Here is a 15,395-nt window from a genome sequence, read left to right on the forward strand (position 1 = left end):
GCCAGCCAGAGCCAGACTTTGTCTCAAAAGTTGTGGTTTTTTAATGTTAACTCTCCAATTAAATGTCTTACCCTCATCCCAGTGAGGCAGGTTCCTGCCCAGACTGTCCTTGAACTCCTGGTGAACCTCTTGCTGAATTCAGCCTTCCAAGTACTAAGCCTCCAGTCCTGCTCTGTTCTCACTTCTAATGCATCTATCTAGTCTCATTCACAGCTGCTAGCAGTATTTACTTTTTACCTGCTGTGTTTCATACTGATGTTCTCTATTTCATATTCTTTATTTCATCTCTCTCAAATTTTTTTTCAGATGAATTGCTTTTAAATCCAAGTCTTATATATCGTACAGACCAGACCTGGATATGCTGGTTGTTCTGCTTCACCCTCACGAGTACTGGGATTATAGACATGGAGTACTAATCTAGCTTTAAAAATGTGGTTTTGTTGTTTATCATCTTCCTCCCTCCTCCCCTGCTAGAGTGCTTGTAATGGCAGATGAGCCCTGTATTTGGCTACTAGTACAATAAAACTACTGGGATTGCAAATAAAAATGTAAAATATGATATTGGTGACTTACCATACTATGGTCAAAATGCTCACTGTGAAGCTATTGGAAATAGAGGTTGGTACAGCTATTGCGATGACTAGAGAAAAGCTAATCTTCATTTTGCACCAATTTTGAGAGCCATAGTCACCAATGATCAAGAGGAAGCTGAAATAACCATTTTAAGGAAAGAAACCCACTGAAATGTCATAACATAGAATTAGAGAAATATCACAACAGCATCAGCCATCTAAGCTTCCACTGGAGAGAAATATCTCTTAATCATCCTTATACCTTACAACGAAGAACAAGGGGCAAGTGTCTTAGTCAGGGCTTCTATTCCTGCACAAACATCATGACCAAGAAGAAAACTGGGGAGGAAAGGGTTTATTCAGCTTACTCTTCCACAATGCTGTTCATCACCAAGGAAGTCAGGACTGGAACTCAAGCAGGTCAGGAAGCAGGAGCTGATGCGGAGGCCACAGAGGGATGTTACTTACTGGCTTGCTTCCCCCGGCTTGCTCAGCTTGCTTTCTTATAAAGCCCAAGACTTCCAGTCAAGTGATTGTACCACCCACAAGGGGCCTTTCCACCCTGATCACTAATTGAGAAAATGCCTTACAGCTGGATCTCATGGAGGCATTTCCTCAACTGAAGCTCCTTTCTCTGTGATAACTCCAGCTGAGTCAAGTTGACACACAAAACCAGCCAGTACAGTGATTAAAAATTGAGATGCCATACATGGAAAACTCCATGTGTGACTGTGAAATAGCAGCAAACACAAAATTCCTCTCAGCATTCTTCACCCCATACATATGGCAGATGAACCTTGTGTCTGGCTATCAGTACAATAAAACTACTGGGATTACAGATGAAAATGTCTAAGATTATCCAGATTGGGACCAGAATGAGGAGGCAGGTTACCTGACTGAGGAGACATCAACATCAATGCAATAAGCCCAGATGGATCCACGATTTGGCAGAATTGTACATTTGACCCAGATAGTGACAAGAGAAAACTATTAAAGTATACTCTCTCTTAGAATACCGTACAACCCACCATATGGATTCAAAAGCCCAAATTCACTTTTTGGACTATACTTACAACTGAATAGGCCAAAAGTGACTGTACTGGATGTGACCAAATTTCTTAACTTACTCTACTTTGGTATGATGGTCGTATTCGTTTTCACCTATTAATGACTGTCTGGAAATTGCAGACTGGAGACACATTACAGATCTCCACTGATCTTGACTGACCTGCTGCCACAACCTTTCACATCTTATGATACTGAAGTCCCACTATCCAAGGACAACCCATGCAGACAGCCAGACACACTGTGCCTGCACAGTATTTTATAGAACTTAGATTATACTGAAACATAGCTATCATATTAAAAGTAATTGCATTAACTTTTATTTCTGAATATGTTTTCAACTTGGTGCATAGCAAACCTGAAAAACAGAAAACAAAAAACAAAAAACAAAAAACAAAAAAACTTGGGAAAATACGTGTATGCCATAGGGGTCAGGACAATATCCTGTGATCTACACTGTTTGGACCATTTTGCTTATTATTTTAGTGTCTGAGATTTATTTTCCTACATTTGTCAATTAGTGATTGAAATATTTATTGCATGCTTTCTCCTTTTCCTGCTGTGGTCCAAATTTTCAAATACTGTGAAATTGTTAATATTCCTTATATGTGGTCCTCATCAGCACTCTGTATGCCTCAAAGATCAAGAGATGGAATGTAATAAGCATAGTAAAACAATACCTTTTAGACATGTAAAAAATAGCTTAGTCAAAGCTGCACATGATAACCAGAACCCAGTGACATCACTCACTCAAGAAAATGAGACACAGTCTTAGAACTCCATGACGCTCACTAGACAGATAGCAGAGACCAGGAGCAGTGCTCTGCTTCACACATCCGGAAAGACTCCACCTTGACCCTTCCTATGGTTGACAAGTCTCCCCTAGGATCCTGACCCTCAAATCAAACACTTCTGTTTAGAGACTATACCTGACCTTAAGCTAAGATAAGTCCAATAGGTAAGCAAGCAGCCTTGGCAAGATTGTCTCAGGACTGTAGTTAGGAATTTAGAGTACTATAGAACTTTTGTTATACTAACTAAATATATCCACCTTTTTGCTCACAACAGTTCTGGGGATCAAAACCTCTCCAGCTTCATGCATACCAAATGCATGCTTTACCTCTGAGCTACACACACCCTCTAGGCCCAGTTCTCTTTAGTTCTACGGGGCTATTTTCCTCAAGTATGCTTATGGTCTGCAAACTTATACTCAGATCTAGTTGAAAGACAACCTCAAAGAAGGTTGTTCCCTGCATGTACCATTCCTTCCTCAACAGCTCTGTGATTACTTTACTAGGATCCTTAAACCTAGACAGAGTGACACTGGCCGTCTTCAGGCCTCTAGGAGGCCATAGCACTCATGTTGGTGCAATGCTTTTTCTGTGTCTCCCAAATGCCCCAAGAGTACCTGAGCAGTGACTGAAGGATGGGTTGTTTGGTCTTTACCTACTTTCATAGCTGGAAACGTCAGGGCGTCTACCTGACTACAGCCCCCACACAGAGTACTCTGAGGCCCCCCTGGACTCCCAGAATAAAGCTAGCTTCAACAGCATCAATGCCTATTTTCTTTTTTGTTTGTTTGTTTTTGTTTTGTTTTCAAGACAGTTTCTCTGTGTACCCCTGGCTGCTCTGTAGAACAGGCTGACCTCAAACTCAAGAGATCCACCTGCCTCTGCCTTTTGGGTGCTAGGATTAAAGGTGTACAACACCACTTCCCAGACAACGCCCTACTTTCAAACTCAACATGGTAGGACTATGGCATCAGCATCTGATTTTTTTGTTTTGTTTTGTTTGTTTTTTGTTTGGTTGGTTTTGCCCATAGATTTGTTTATATCTTAAGTTTCTAAGGATAATTGCATTTCTAATTTTCTTTTTATGTTTGATGTTTGAAATGGGGGTGGTGTTTTGTGCCTAGGGATAAAAAGCCAAGGAAACAAGACCAAGTACAAAATACCTGAAGTAGGCATGGTGCAATGGAGATAGAATGAGAGACAAGGGGGAGAATATTTTAGAAAAAGGGAAAGTGGATACAGCAGGCCAAACCACAAAGACTTTATAAGCCTTCAGAAGGGAATCAGTGGTGATGTCTGAGGACGGAAGTAATGTGGTCTGGCGTGTATTTTAACTGGATTGCTATAGCTGCTGCTGTACTTGGAAAGACTTGGTAGGGGAAGACCATAGACAGTGGGACTGCATAAGGAAAGCTAGCAGGAGGCTTGAGGAGAAGCAATAGCAGCGTGGAATAAGGTAGTAAAGTAGAGGTGTTGGTTGAGAAGTGCCTAGGCTCTGAAAGTGAAGGTAGAATTGTGGGGTGGGGTGGGGTGGGTGTTGATGAGTTAAAGACAGATGGAAAATAAAAAGAAACCAAGAAATGACTCTGCATAGTCACTGCATAACCAAGATGAGAAAAAAACCAGTGCTCCTCCTCCAAAAACCTTAATATTAATTAATTTATTTGCTCTTTAGCGTTAAAAATAGAACGAGAGCTTTGAGCATGCTAGGCAGATACTCTACCACTGAGCTATGCCCCAGTTGGAGAGTTCAGTTTTAAACACTAAATATAATCTTTTTACTGAACTATAAAAATACAATAAGTACTTTAAAACACAATCCAGAACACATAGAAAGTTTCTTTTTTGTTTGTTTTTCTATTTTTTAAGGCAGAGTTTCTTTTTTTTAAAAAAAAAATTACACACACACACACACACTGTTGCTATCTTCAAACATCCCAGAAGAGGGCATCAGGTCACATTACAGATGGTTATGAGCCACCATGCGGTTACTGGGAATTGAACTCAGGACCTCTGGAAGAGCAGCCAGTGCTCTTACCTGCGCAGCCATCTCTGCAGCCCAGAGTTTCTGTATATAGCCCTGGCTCATATGGTTGTACTTGCTATGTAGACTAGGCTGGCCTCAAACTCACAGTAACCTATCTGCTTCTGCCTCCCTGGTGGTAGGATTAAAAGTGTGTATCATCACACCTAACTTTATAAAGAATTCTTAAAATTCAATGGTAAGAGCATCAACAAGTCAACCAAAACTAGCTAAAATATTAAATATTAAAATATTAAGTAAAATTCAGGGTATGATAGTGCCTACAATCCCAGCAACTTGGGAGGCTAAGACAGGAGGATTGCAAGTTCAAGGCCAATCTGGGCTACAGAGAGGTTCAAAACCTGAACAAACTTGAGAACCTACCTCAAAATGAAAAGCCAGGCACATGCCTTTAAGCCCAGCGCCCAGGAGGATATCTCTATGAGTTCTAAGCCAGCCTGGTCTACAGAGCTGGTTCTAGGCCAGTCAGGGCTACCCACAGAAATCCAGTCTTGAAAAACCAAAAAGAAAAAAAAAAAAAAGGAAACAACAACAAGAATCATAAGAATAAGAATAAGAATAAGAATAAGAATAAGAATAAGAATAAGAATAAGAATAAGAAGAACAACAACAGGGACAAGAGGATTGAGGATATACCTAGGCAGAACATGTGCCTAGCATACAGCAACCCTAAATTTAATCCCCAGGTGTCCTCCCTCCCTTCCCCGAAACACACACAGTAAAAAGTAGGATTTCACAAAGAAGCAGAGATAACAAGATGTCTGACAACATTATTCATCAGAGAAATGCACACTGAAACCGCAACAGGCCACTGTTATACAGCCACTAAAATGGCTAAAATGTAAAGATATAGTGCTGGCAAGAATATGAAGCAGCAGAATGCTTAAACACTGCATTTGTGAATGCATTTCCAAAAAGTAGTCCCTTCAGAAAAAAGATTTTGGCACTTCTAAATAGTTAAGCCTACCATAATCTACACATTCTACGAGATATTCATACAAGAAAAAAATTATCTATACACATTTTTTATTTAAATATTCACAGAACTATTTGCAAAAGCAAAAAAACAAAAATGAAGAAGAAAGGAAGGGAGGAAAGGAAGGAGGGGGAGGGAGAAAGAGAGGAAAAAGAAGACAGAAAGAAGGAGGAGGAGGAGGAGAAGGAAGGGAGGGAGAGCGAGAGGGAGAGGAGAAAAGAAAGGAAAGGAAAAGAGAAAGAGAAACAATCTAAGTAAACGGATAAATCAGCTGTGGCATACCCATACAAGGGATTGTTGTTACTCAGCAACAGTGATGTATAATGCTATGACAAGAATGAACTTCAAACACCACACTTAATAAGCAATCTCAGACTTCCTCTTTTCCTGCTAACATAACAGCAAAAACTACATATGCATGCTTTCCACTTATGTGGAATTTCAGAAAATGTAAACTACTCTATAGACAGAAGGCAGATCAGTGATTGACAGATCTGGAGTGAAGGACACTCAGTGCTAGACTATAAAGAGACAAAACACTTTGAGTGGTAAGGGCCTGTGGTAGTCAGAGTGTCACAACTCAGGTACATGCACAGCCTTAAGTTTATTGTATGTAAACACATCTATTGAGTATGTTCCTTTTTAAAAAAAGAAAAAGAAAAGAAATTGCTGAATTTAAAAGCATTGTAAAGAATGCTCAGCTTTCCTCTAGAATTAATTCTTACATTTTTATTGTTGAAAACTCTATTAAAGGTTCACTATAAGACCCAAGAACTAAAGCTATCAAATGCAACCCTCTGAGCATGCACAGTTAGTGTTATGTTTATCTTGAGCCAAGAGAAGGCAAACTGAGAAATGTCTGGTGGAGGGCACTCAAGGAGAAGAACCAAACGCAGCCACCACAGCAGCTCAGGCTCTCGGTGTCTTCTGTGCTCTCGTGAAAGCCGGTCTACTACTTGTTCTCTTTGAGTGACGATCAATTCCTAATTCAGGAGTGGTCTTTACAACTCAGAATTCAGAACTGCAAAATTCCCAGTGATGGAATTTGAAAAGCACTGTCCTTGGCTCTAAACCATAAAGCCAAGAGTTGTGATTGGCCAAGCTAATCCATGCACATCAACTGTGTTCTACAATTCTACACGCAAACACACAGAAAAAATGCCAGTCCCATTTGGCCTGGTGGCTTATATTAGTAATTCCAGGATTACATGAATTCAAGGCCAGCCAGGGCTACAGAGTGAGACCTTGTTCCAGGAGAGAGGCAGGCACAGAGGAAGAAAAGGGGGTGGGGTGGAGGTGTGAGCCAGTTCTGGAAGAGGAAAGGTTCCGAAGAATCCAGAAGCAACTCTCCTGACTTTCATTCACTTTGTTTAAGCAACTGTTGTGTGGGGGTTTGGAGTTGGGGTATCAATAAATGGAAATTAAGGCTGTTAAGAAAATCTTCAAAATGCTACCACTCTACCTAATAGGAAGGCTTCCAGGTACAAGCAAGAACTGCCCATGATTGTTATAAGAACTACATGCTTGTCCAGTCCTTCTATTTTAAGATGAACCCCACACATCACTTTATCAGCTCACTTCCCTCCAAAACAGCAACTTGTAAAGGACACATTCCTTCCTGAACTGTGACATCCTTTGTCTCTGCGGCACGCTGGGTAATCCAACAGTGGGTGAGCCTAGTCTTCTGTCCTGAGGAAGACAGCACTCTCTGCCCCATCCCGACTGCTGTGTGTCCTCCACAGTGGTGTATACTCTGGTTCAAGCCATGTTAAGAGTTAGAAGTCCTTTCTATAAAATAACCCTAAAGTAAAACCCCAGTGCATAAAGACTAGTAAAAAATGCTGAGCTATGAAAGAGGCCCAAGGCTGTTCCTTTTGCTTCCTTGTTCCTGGTGGTAGCCTTCATGCTATTCCACAAAACACGATCTGGGAATAATTCATAAAATTCTTGATTCTCAAAACACAGGCTATAGCCACTGCTGACACAGAGATTCAAGGGAGTCCACAGGTGAGCTTGAGAAAAGATACTTATTACAACATCAATTAGAAAAAAGATAGCCAGCACAAAGTCCTGGTAAAGTTTTTCTTTTAAAAATACCATCTTTGAGGGCTGGAGAGTTGGTTCAGCAGTAAGAGCACTTGTTGTTCTTGCAGAGGACCCAGGTTCAACCTCCAGCACCCACATGGTGGCTCATAGTTCTAGAGGATCTGAAGCCCTCTTTTGTCACTCATGTGGTACCCACACACACACACACACACACACACACGGGCAAAACATCTGTACATATAATAAATAAATAAATAAAATAAAATAAGTACTATCTCTGACTTGAGGATGGTGGTGCATGCCTGTAATCCCAATCTTTCCCCATAGAGGCAAGAGGACCAGAAGGAAGTCCAAAGCTAGTGTGGGCTACATGAGACTCTGTCTCAAAACAAACAAACAGACAAACAAACAAACATTAAAAAGCCCTTCCCCTTCCCTGGGAACAATCTTTGCCAGACATGACAAAAGAGTAAGGCAAAGACAGGTTCTAAACCAGTCTGGGCTATGTAAGACCCTACCCTTTATTTTATTTTTAGTGTGTGTATATACGTGGCTATGCATACATCTGTCCACGTGTGTGTGGTGCATACTTATAGGTCAAAGATCAACTCTGGATGTGCTTCCTCAGGCGCTATCTTCATTTTGAAACAGGCTTTCTCACCAAAACCTGGGATGAAGCAAGTAGGCCAGGTTAAGCTGGCCAGTGAGCTCAGGAATCTCCACGTCTGTCTCCCCAGCACTGGGATATATGCCCCGAACCTTGCATTTTATACATCTGCTGGAGGGGGGTGATGTCCTCATCTTTACTTTACCAACTGAAATATCTTCCCAGCCTAATCCTGTTCTTAAAAACAAACAAACTGAGCCAGTGTAGTTGGGTGACTTTAATTCCCAGCACTGGGAGACAGAGGCAGGAAGATCTGAGTTTGATGCCAACCTGATCTACATAGTCAGACTGTCTTTTTTTTCTTTAAATGTATTTTCCTCAATTACATTTCCAATGTTATCCCAAAAGTCCCCCATACCCTCCTCCCCAGACTGTCTTAAGAAACAAAAAACTCAAACAGGAAGAACAATACCAAATTTACATAATGCTCTCTCAAATCTAAATTATTGATCATTAGTTACCCCCCCACACACACCCTTCTCTCAAAATAAGGCCAGCCCTGGCTTGGCCTAGAAATTGTTATATAAACCAGGCTACTCAACTAGTTTTAAAATATCCCAGTTTCAGAGTTGATAACATATAAAAAGAGAAAAGCACAAGAATCAGCAAAATAAGTTGTCGTTTTTTCAAATTATAATCACTGTTTAAAGGGCAGTACGTGTAATTTGTTTCTGTTTTTTAAGATTTATTTATTTATGTAATGTATATGAGAACACTATTGCTGCCTTCAGACACACCAAAAGAGGGCACCAGATCCCATTACAGATGGTTGTGAGCTACCATGTGGCGGCTGGGAATTGAACTCTCAGGACCCCTAGAAGAGCAGCCAGTGCTCTTAACCACTGGGCCATTTCTCCAGTACCATGTAGGTTTTTATTTGTTTGTTTGTTTGTTTTGTTTTGTTTTTTAAATTAAAATTTTGGAGGGACAGTATGAAGCCTTGGCTGGTTTAGAATTATGTAGATCAAGCTGACCTCCTAAGTGCTAAGTTGAAAAGTGTGTATCACCATGCCTAGTTCAAAGAAAACTATTAAATTATGCCATTGTGAACTGAACTGTCTTCCCTAGACTCTTGTGATGAAGTACTATTCCCCAAAGTATCCCTGCAGTTGAGGGCTTTACAAGGTAACTAGGGTTATATGAGGTCATGGCGAGGCTGTTGTAATGGGGCAAATGTGTTCTAGGAAGAGGCACCAGACAAGTCTTATTCTTGTTTCTTCTGCCTCCTGAAGACACAACAAGAAGACAGCTATATGTCAGCCATCGAGCCAGCCATCAGCAGAAATCAGCCATACTGGTAGACTGGTCTTGGGGTTACAGCTTCCAGAACTGTAAAGAAAAAATGGTTCCTACTCAGGCAGCTCAGTTTGTAATGCTCTGTTGGAGAAGCTGAGTGGATTAAGACTGTGATTACTCAAGTGACATATATGGAAGAAACTGCATCTGTTCCCAGTGGTGGCCATAATGAGTTTTGTACTAGGTTGGATATGGATCCATTTTATATGAGGCATATTTCATCTTTAAAACAAACCTATGTCATGTAACCACCAAAACTGCCAGTTTCAGAGTAATACACTAAATAGCATGAAGGTGAGTGACCTGCCTAGGGTCATGCACAAGTAACAAGTAAGAATTCCAGCAAAGTATAAATATGTGGGCCCCAGATCCCTGTTTTTCTAAACTACGAGACCCCTCTATGTACATCCACAAGCGTCAATATTTTACCAATTCTGACTTTCAAGAATGGAAAATTCAACACATATAAGTGCCATTAGTCAAGAGTCTGATTAATGACAGGCTGCAGAAAAATTATCCTTTTAGGATATAGTGGCATACTGGTCATTAGTACACATCACTAAAGCTTATCTTATCTCAGAGACCTGAAGCTTTTGAAATATTCTAGAATGCTTAACTTAAAGCTCTCTTCATCTTTCTCACTGATATTCCAATCTTTGGGGGGAGGGGCAGAAGGAAAAAACAGGAACACATGCTTTACTCAGTGTCAGGGCTAGCCTGTGGTTTTTATAACAATCTTCAGAGTCAATGAAGTCTCCAGACTGAACTCTCTCAGGCTGTATGTAGCCTTGTTCCTGTTGCCTGCAGTGGCTCTGTGCCTGTGGCTGCTAGATAGAGCTCTAAGCCAGAAGTGGACAAATACTCCCTAAGATGAATGATCTGGCTTATGGACAGAACAGCAGGGACGTGGCTAGGACTCGTTTCTAAGAATAATTACATATTAGTTGACCAAACAAACAGGGTCCTCCACCCCCCAGTCCTTTCCTGTTAGTATCACTGTGCAGGGCTACAAACTACCCGACGCCCTTGATGCCAAGGTCTACTCTGAGCAGTCAATGATGAATGGGGCCACTGGAGTTGTGCAACATGCTGGTCCCTCCTACATGTATGCAGAAGTAGCTCAGGTTTCTAATAATACTGGGAAGATGACCAAAAGCAATCTGAAGTTGGGCAGAAACCTGACCTACACTATGATCAAGGAGGAAGGCTAGGAGAACCTCATTACCAATGCACTTCACTCTTCATGTCTGATCCCTGAGACTCTGTCTGAGTGGGTTAATACTGTAGCTCTCCTACCAAACCTCATTCCTGTAACTAAGATAGCTCACCAACTCCTAACTCAGTGCATACAAATGTTACACTCTCAAACACGTTCTTAACCTTCACTGCCAAAGTTCACACCAGAGAAAAGTCACTCAAGCCAGAGACTTGAGTGGTCACAAACACTCTTAATGGAAATAGACTGCTCTTTTCCCTCAAGCAAAGCAGAACAACTATGCAATGCCTTTGTGTTTGGGGCTCAAAACTGAATGGGAATACTTTCCCAAAGTCACTAATATACAAAAGAACCAAACAAAATCGTGAAAAAACATGGAAATAAAAAACTTGTCTACACTGAAAGGAGCTGTTCTGTTGATAAAGAGAGGTTCAAACATATTTTAAATATTTTTAAACAAAGGCCTAGCTGATGTCCCTTAATCCATCCATCCAGCTCAACTTTCTGCATAGGCAGCTGCGCAATAGAATGCCCATCCAGAAGGGAGGGCCACAAACATTTCTTCAGTGCCCTGCATTCCTGGGGGACAAGGGACTCACCAAGGTTAACAGCAATCTCCAATCTCCCATGTAAGTACAACAACATCTTCATAAAAGTTTTACAAGGACATCCTGGCACGAACCAAACTACCACGAAGGGTAATGTTTCGGGGCCCTAAGCATTCCAGCAGCTCGCTTTTCTTGGCTGTCTTTCCCAGCTGTGTGGTTGAAATTGTCAGTCAGCTGGGAACCCACAGAAGGATACCATGGTGAAAGCACTTGGAGAAAATATAGCCAGATAGCCCCATGCAGGGTCAAGGCTCTGTGGTCCCAGGAAAGGGAAGCAGGTGGAGGCCAGTCAAGTTCAACATTTCTGACCAGGACCAGTGCAGAGCAAGAACAGGCAGAAAGATGGACACTGACACACACAGTCACTTGTCTCTGGGCCCATCAACATTCTCCAGCATCCTTCTAGAATCATCACCCTCAATGGTCACATTCTTCATCAATGTGACCATATATAGAGTATCACTCTGAGAAAGAACCTTGTGTGACAGTGGCACAGGTCACCCTGGTAAACAATGAAGTAGCTTTATGAAACAAAGTATCACAGTAACTGAAAGCATGGGACCATGACAGACAGCAGTCGGCCTTGAGCCAATAGTCATTTCTGATAGCTGTAGAGTACAGTAGTACAAACTGAGTAGCTTACACCACTGAAACTTACCATCTAAAATTTTAAAAGCCTAAAGTCAAAGTATCAGCATGGGCTGATTCCCTCTGAGCACTACAGAGAAGACTTCCATGCTTCCTCAGCTTCTAGTGGCTTGCTGGCAACTATGAATGATTCTTGGCTACATCACCAGTCACTATTCCCCAGAGGTTCTCCCTGCCTATGTGTCTGTCCAAATCCTATCTTTTTTTAAAGGATACTACCCATAATGAATTAGGACTCTCTCTAGTAACCTTATAGTACCTACATTAGCCCTTTTATGTAGACTCTGACTCCAAACATAGTCATATTCTGTGGCACTTCATGTTAGGGTTTATTTGTTTGTTTGTTTTTTTTTTTATTACATCTTTTCCTCAATTACATTTCCAATGCTTTTTTTAAAGACTTATTTATTTTATGTATGAGTACACTGCCACCATCTTCAAACAAACCAGAAGAAGGTATCCAATCCCATTATAGATGGTTGTGAGCCACAATGTAGTTGCTGGGAATTGAACTCAGGTCCTCTGAAGAACATCTGAGCCATCTCTCCAGCCCTCCTGTTAGGGTTTTAACTCACAAAAAAAAAAATTTTGAGGGGGTGGGGTGGCGAAGACATTAGCATTTTCATTCTTTAACACATCTTTCAAATAAGTAACTACAGAAGTCAGACCTGTAATGTCATGATGAAGGAATAAGGTGAATAAATAATTTTTTAAAGTGGGTGAAAATATGTGGATGAGAGAAACACAGGCAAAGTGCCACCTCAGAGGGAAACCAAGACCAATCAGTTGTAAAACACTACATTTCTGGACTGTTTGGCAGTGGCCTGGTGCCAGTAGCTGTACAGTAGACTCTAGAAGCCTGGCAAGATATAAAAGAGGTTGAGGTGCAAAATACACTAATGGCCCAGCTATGGCTTCAGATGGAGTCATAATTGGCTGGGAAACTGGGCTCACCTTACAATTCCATGAATTGCTAAGTTGGAGTCTCATGCCATTCAGTGAGGATTTACATAGCAAGAAACGGGTCATTGCCAGCCACTAGCCTGGACCTGAACTATACACTCCAGTCAAAGTTTCTTAGTGTGAGGAGTGTCCTAAGACAAAGACATGGAAGAAGATTCTTATGGGCCACAACCTTTGCAAATTTAAAGCACAAAGAGAAATAAAGAAGAAACTGGGACAACATTTTATTTTTCCTTAAAGCTTCAACAGGAATAGCATTGTGATTTTTAAATTCTGAGAAGGTAAGGAAATTGGATAATTAAAAGGTTATGTTACCAGTCTCGAAGCAGCAAGTGCTTTTAACACATTAGCCACAATTCCATTAAATACTTGCTAGGCCATCAATTCTCAAAATCCAATCTGTAAGGTGAACTGCTTCAATCTCTTCAGGTAAAATGTGAAGGCAAAACGGTTTTTGTCAGAATACAAAGACAACATTGGCCTTTTATATGTTGGTGGCATTTATTCTAAGCAACAAAGAAAAAAGCTGAATGAAATTAGTGTAGTGGTACCACACTTCACTTTTAACTATATACATGCAAGTGGCATTTTTTAATGAATGTTGGTAAAGCCATACCGAGATTTTATACATCCCAATGGAACTCACTTGTTTTCATACTGTTTCTTTTGGGTGTAACGGATGCATATGTATGCATGCACACACACATACAGGTAGAGGCAGGAGGTCAATGTAGGGTATCTGTCACTGTCACTCTCATCTTTTGACCCAAGGTTCACTAACTGGTTAGATTGGCTAGCCAGAGAGTTCTGGGGAGTTCCCTTCTCACCTCCAAGCTCACAGTGCTAGAGTCGCAGATACTCATGACCATACCTGGCTTTTCTATGGACTCAAACTCAGGTCCTTGTGCCTTTGTGCCATGCACTTTAACTGACTGAGGCATCTTCCTAATCCCTTGTTTTCATATTGTATGACAAAATGTGAGTAATACTACTTCTGATTTACAATGAAACTTGACAGCTATTTCAACTTGTGTGATTTTGAGCTGCAAGTTAAACTAGCCAATTTTCTAGAGACTCCATTTTCCTTAAAAGAATACCTGACAAGTATGATTAAATCTCAGATATATTGATAATTATAAGGCAGATATATTTAGGTAGTTATAGGACAGACATTTTCTCCAATGAATAAAGAACGCCCATAACTTCAAGAATTTTAATTTAAAAATGTATTTCCAGTGATAAATTTTCAAATAAAAAGTAGTTTAGGGAGCTTGGCGTGGTGGCCCACGCCTTTAATCCCAGCACTCGGAGGTCGAGGCAGGCGGATTTCTGAGTTTGAGGCCAGCCTGGTCTACAAAGTGAGTTCCAGGACAGCCAGGGCTACACAGAGAAACCCTGTCTCAGAAAAAAAAAAAAAAGAAAGAAAGAAAGAAAGAAAGAAAGAAAGAAAGAAGAAAAACAAAAACAAATGAACAATAACAACAACACTCTATAATTAAGATACTATTCTGCATCTACTACTGAATGGCTAACATCAGAAAGATAAACCATCGAAGTGGGAAGGATGGTACTGGAGAAAAGGCTAGGGAGTTGAGTATATATACTGGGGGTGGGGGTGGGGGGTCGGAGAGACGACTCAGCAGTTAAAAGGATCCAGGTTCAACTCCCAGCACTCACACTGCAGCTAACAACTGTCTGCAACTCCTGTTCCAGAGGACTTTCACAATAGACATACATGCAGGCAAAACACTAATGCACATACAATTAAAAGGAAAAAATTGGAGCACCTGGGGAAGCCATCTTGGGTCCCGGATCCCTCAGAGACTAGTCTGCGGAGGTAAGAGTGCAGAATACAGAAGCTACACGGCTTCTGGGACAGACCTTGTTTTGGGCTTTCATCTTCAGCCAGGAGGTAGGTGCGAATGCCAGGTATCTGTGCACCTTCCCTGCAAGAGGACAGCTTCCTGCAGAGAGTGCTCTGACCACTGAGACTCAGGAGAGAGACAGACACCCAGGTCGGCTGACAGAGGCTAACAGAGCTCCAACCAGAGACAACTATAACAACGAAATCCAGAGATTACCAGATGGCAAAAGGCAAATGTAAAAATCTTACTAACAGAAACCAAGACGACTCACCATCATCAGAACGCAGCACTCCCACCTCAGCCAGTCCTGGATGCCCCAACACACTTGAAAAGCAACACTTGGATTTAAAATCATATATCGTGATGCTGGTAGAGGACATCAAGAAGGACTTTAATAACTCATTAAAGAAATATTGGAGAACACTGCTAAAGAGGTATTAGTCCTTAAAGAAATACAGGAAAACACATCCAAACAGGTGATGGAATTGAACAAAAATATACAAGACCTAAAAAGGGAAGTAGAAACAATAAAGAAAACCCAAAGTGAGACAACGCTGGAGATAGAAACCCTAGGAAAGAAATCTGGAACCATAGATACGAGCATCAGCAACAGAATACAAGAGAGGGAAGAGAGAATC

General features: G+C 41.1%; 1 protein-coding gene across 3 annotated transcripts in view; it reads right to left on the reverse strand.

The window, feature by feature from the left end:
* Nucleotides 1-15,395, reverse strand: part of Znrf3 (zinc and ring finger 3) — a 167,611-nt gene that overhangs the window by 91,852 nt on the left and 60,364 nt on the right. The window contains exons 1-2 of one of the 3 annotated variants that reach the window (XM_021177291.2): nt 11,478-12,257; nt 574-708 (exon numbers count right to left, since the gene is read on the reverse strand). The exons of 1 other annotated variant lie outside the window; for it this stretch is intronic. In XM_021177291.2, the coding sequence (XP_021032950.1) occupies nt 574-576 (3 nt within the window). In that variant the 5' untranslated portion in view covers nt 577-708; nt 11,478-12,257. Of the gene's footprint in view, nt 1-573; nt 833-11,477; nt 12,258-15,395 lie in introns of those variants that run through there. One more of the 3 variants, XM_021177290.2, reaches the window with a different exon arrangement.

The sequence above is a fragment of the Mus caroli genome, chromosome 11 (genome assembly GCF_900094665.2).
Source record: "Mus caroli chromosome 11, CAROLI_EIJ_v1.1, whole genome shotgun sequence".
In the NCBI taxonomy this organism is placed as follows: Eukaryota; Metazoa; Chordata; class Mammalia; order Rodentia; family Muridae; genus Mus; species Mus caroli.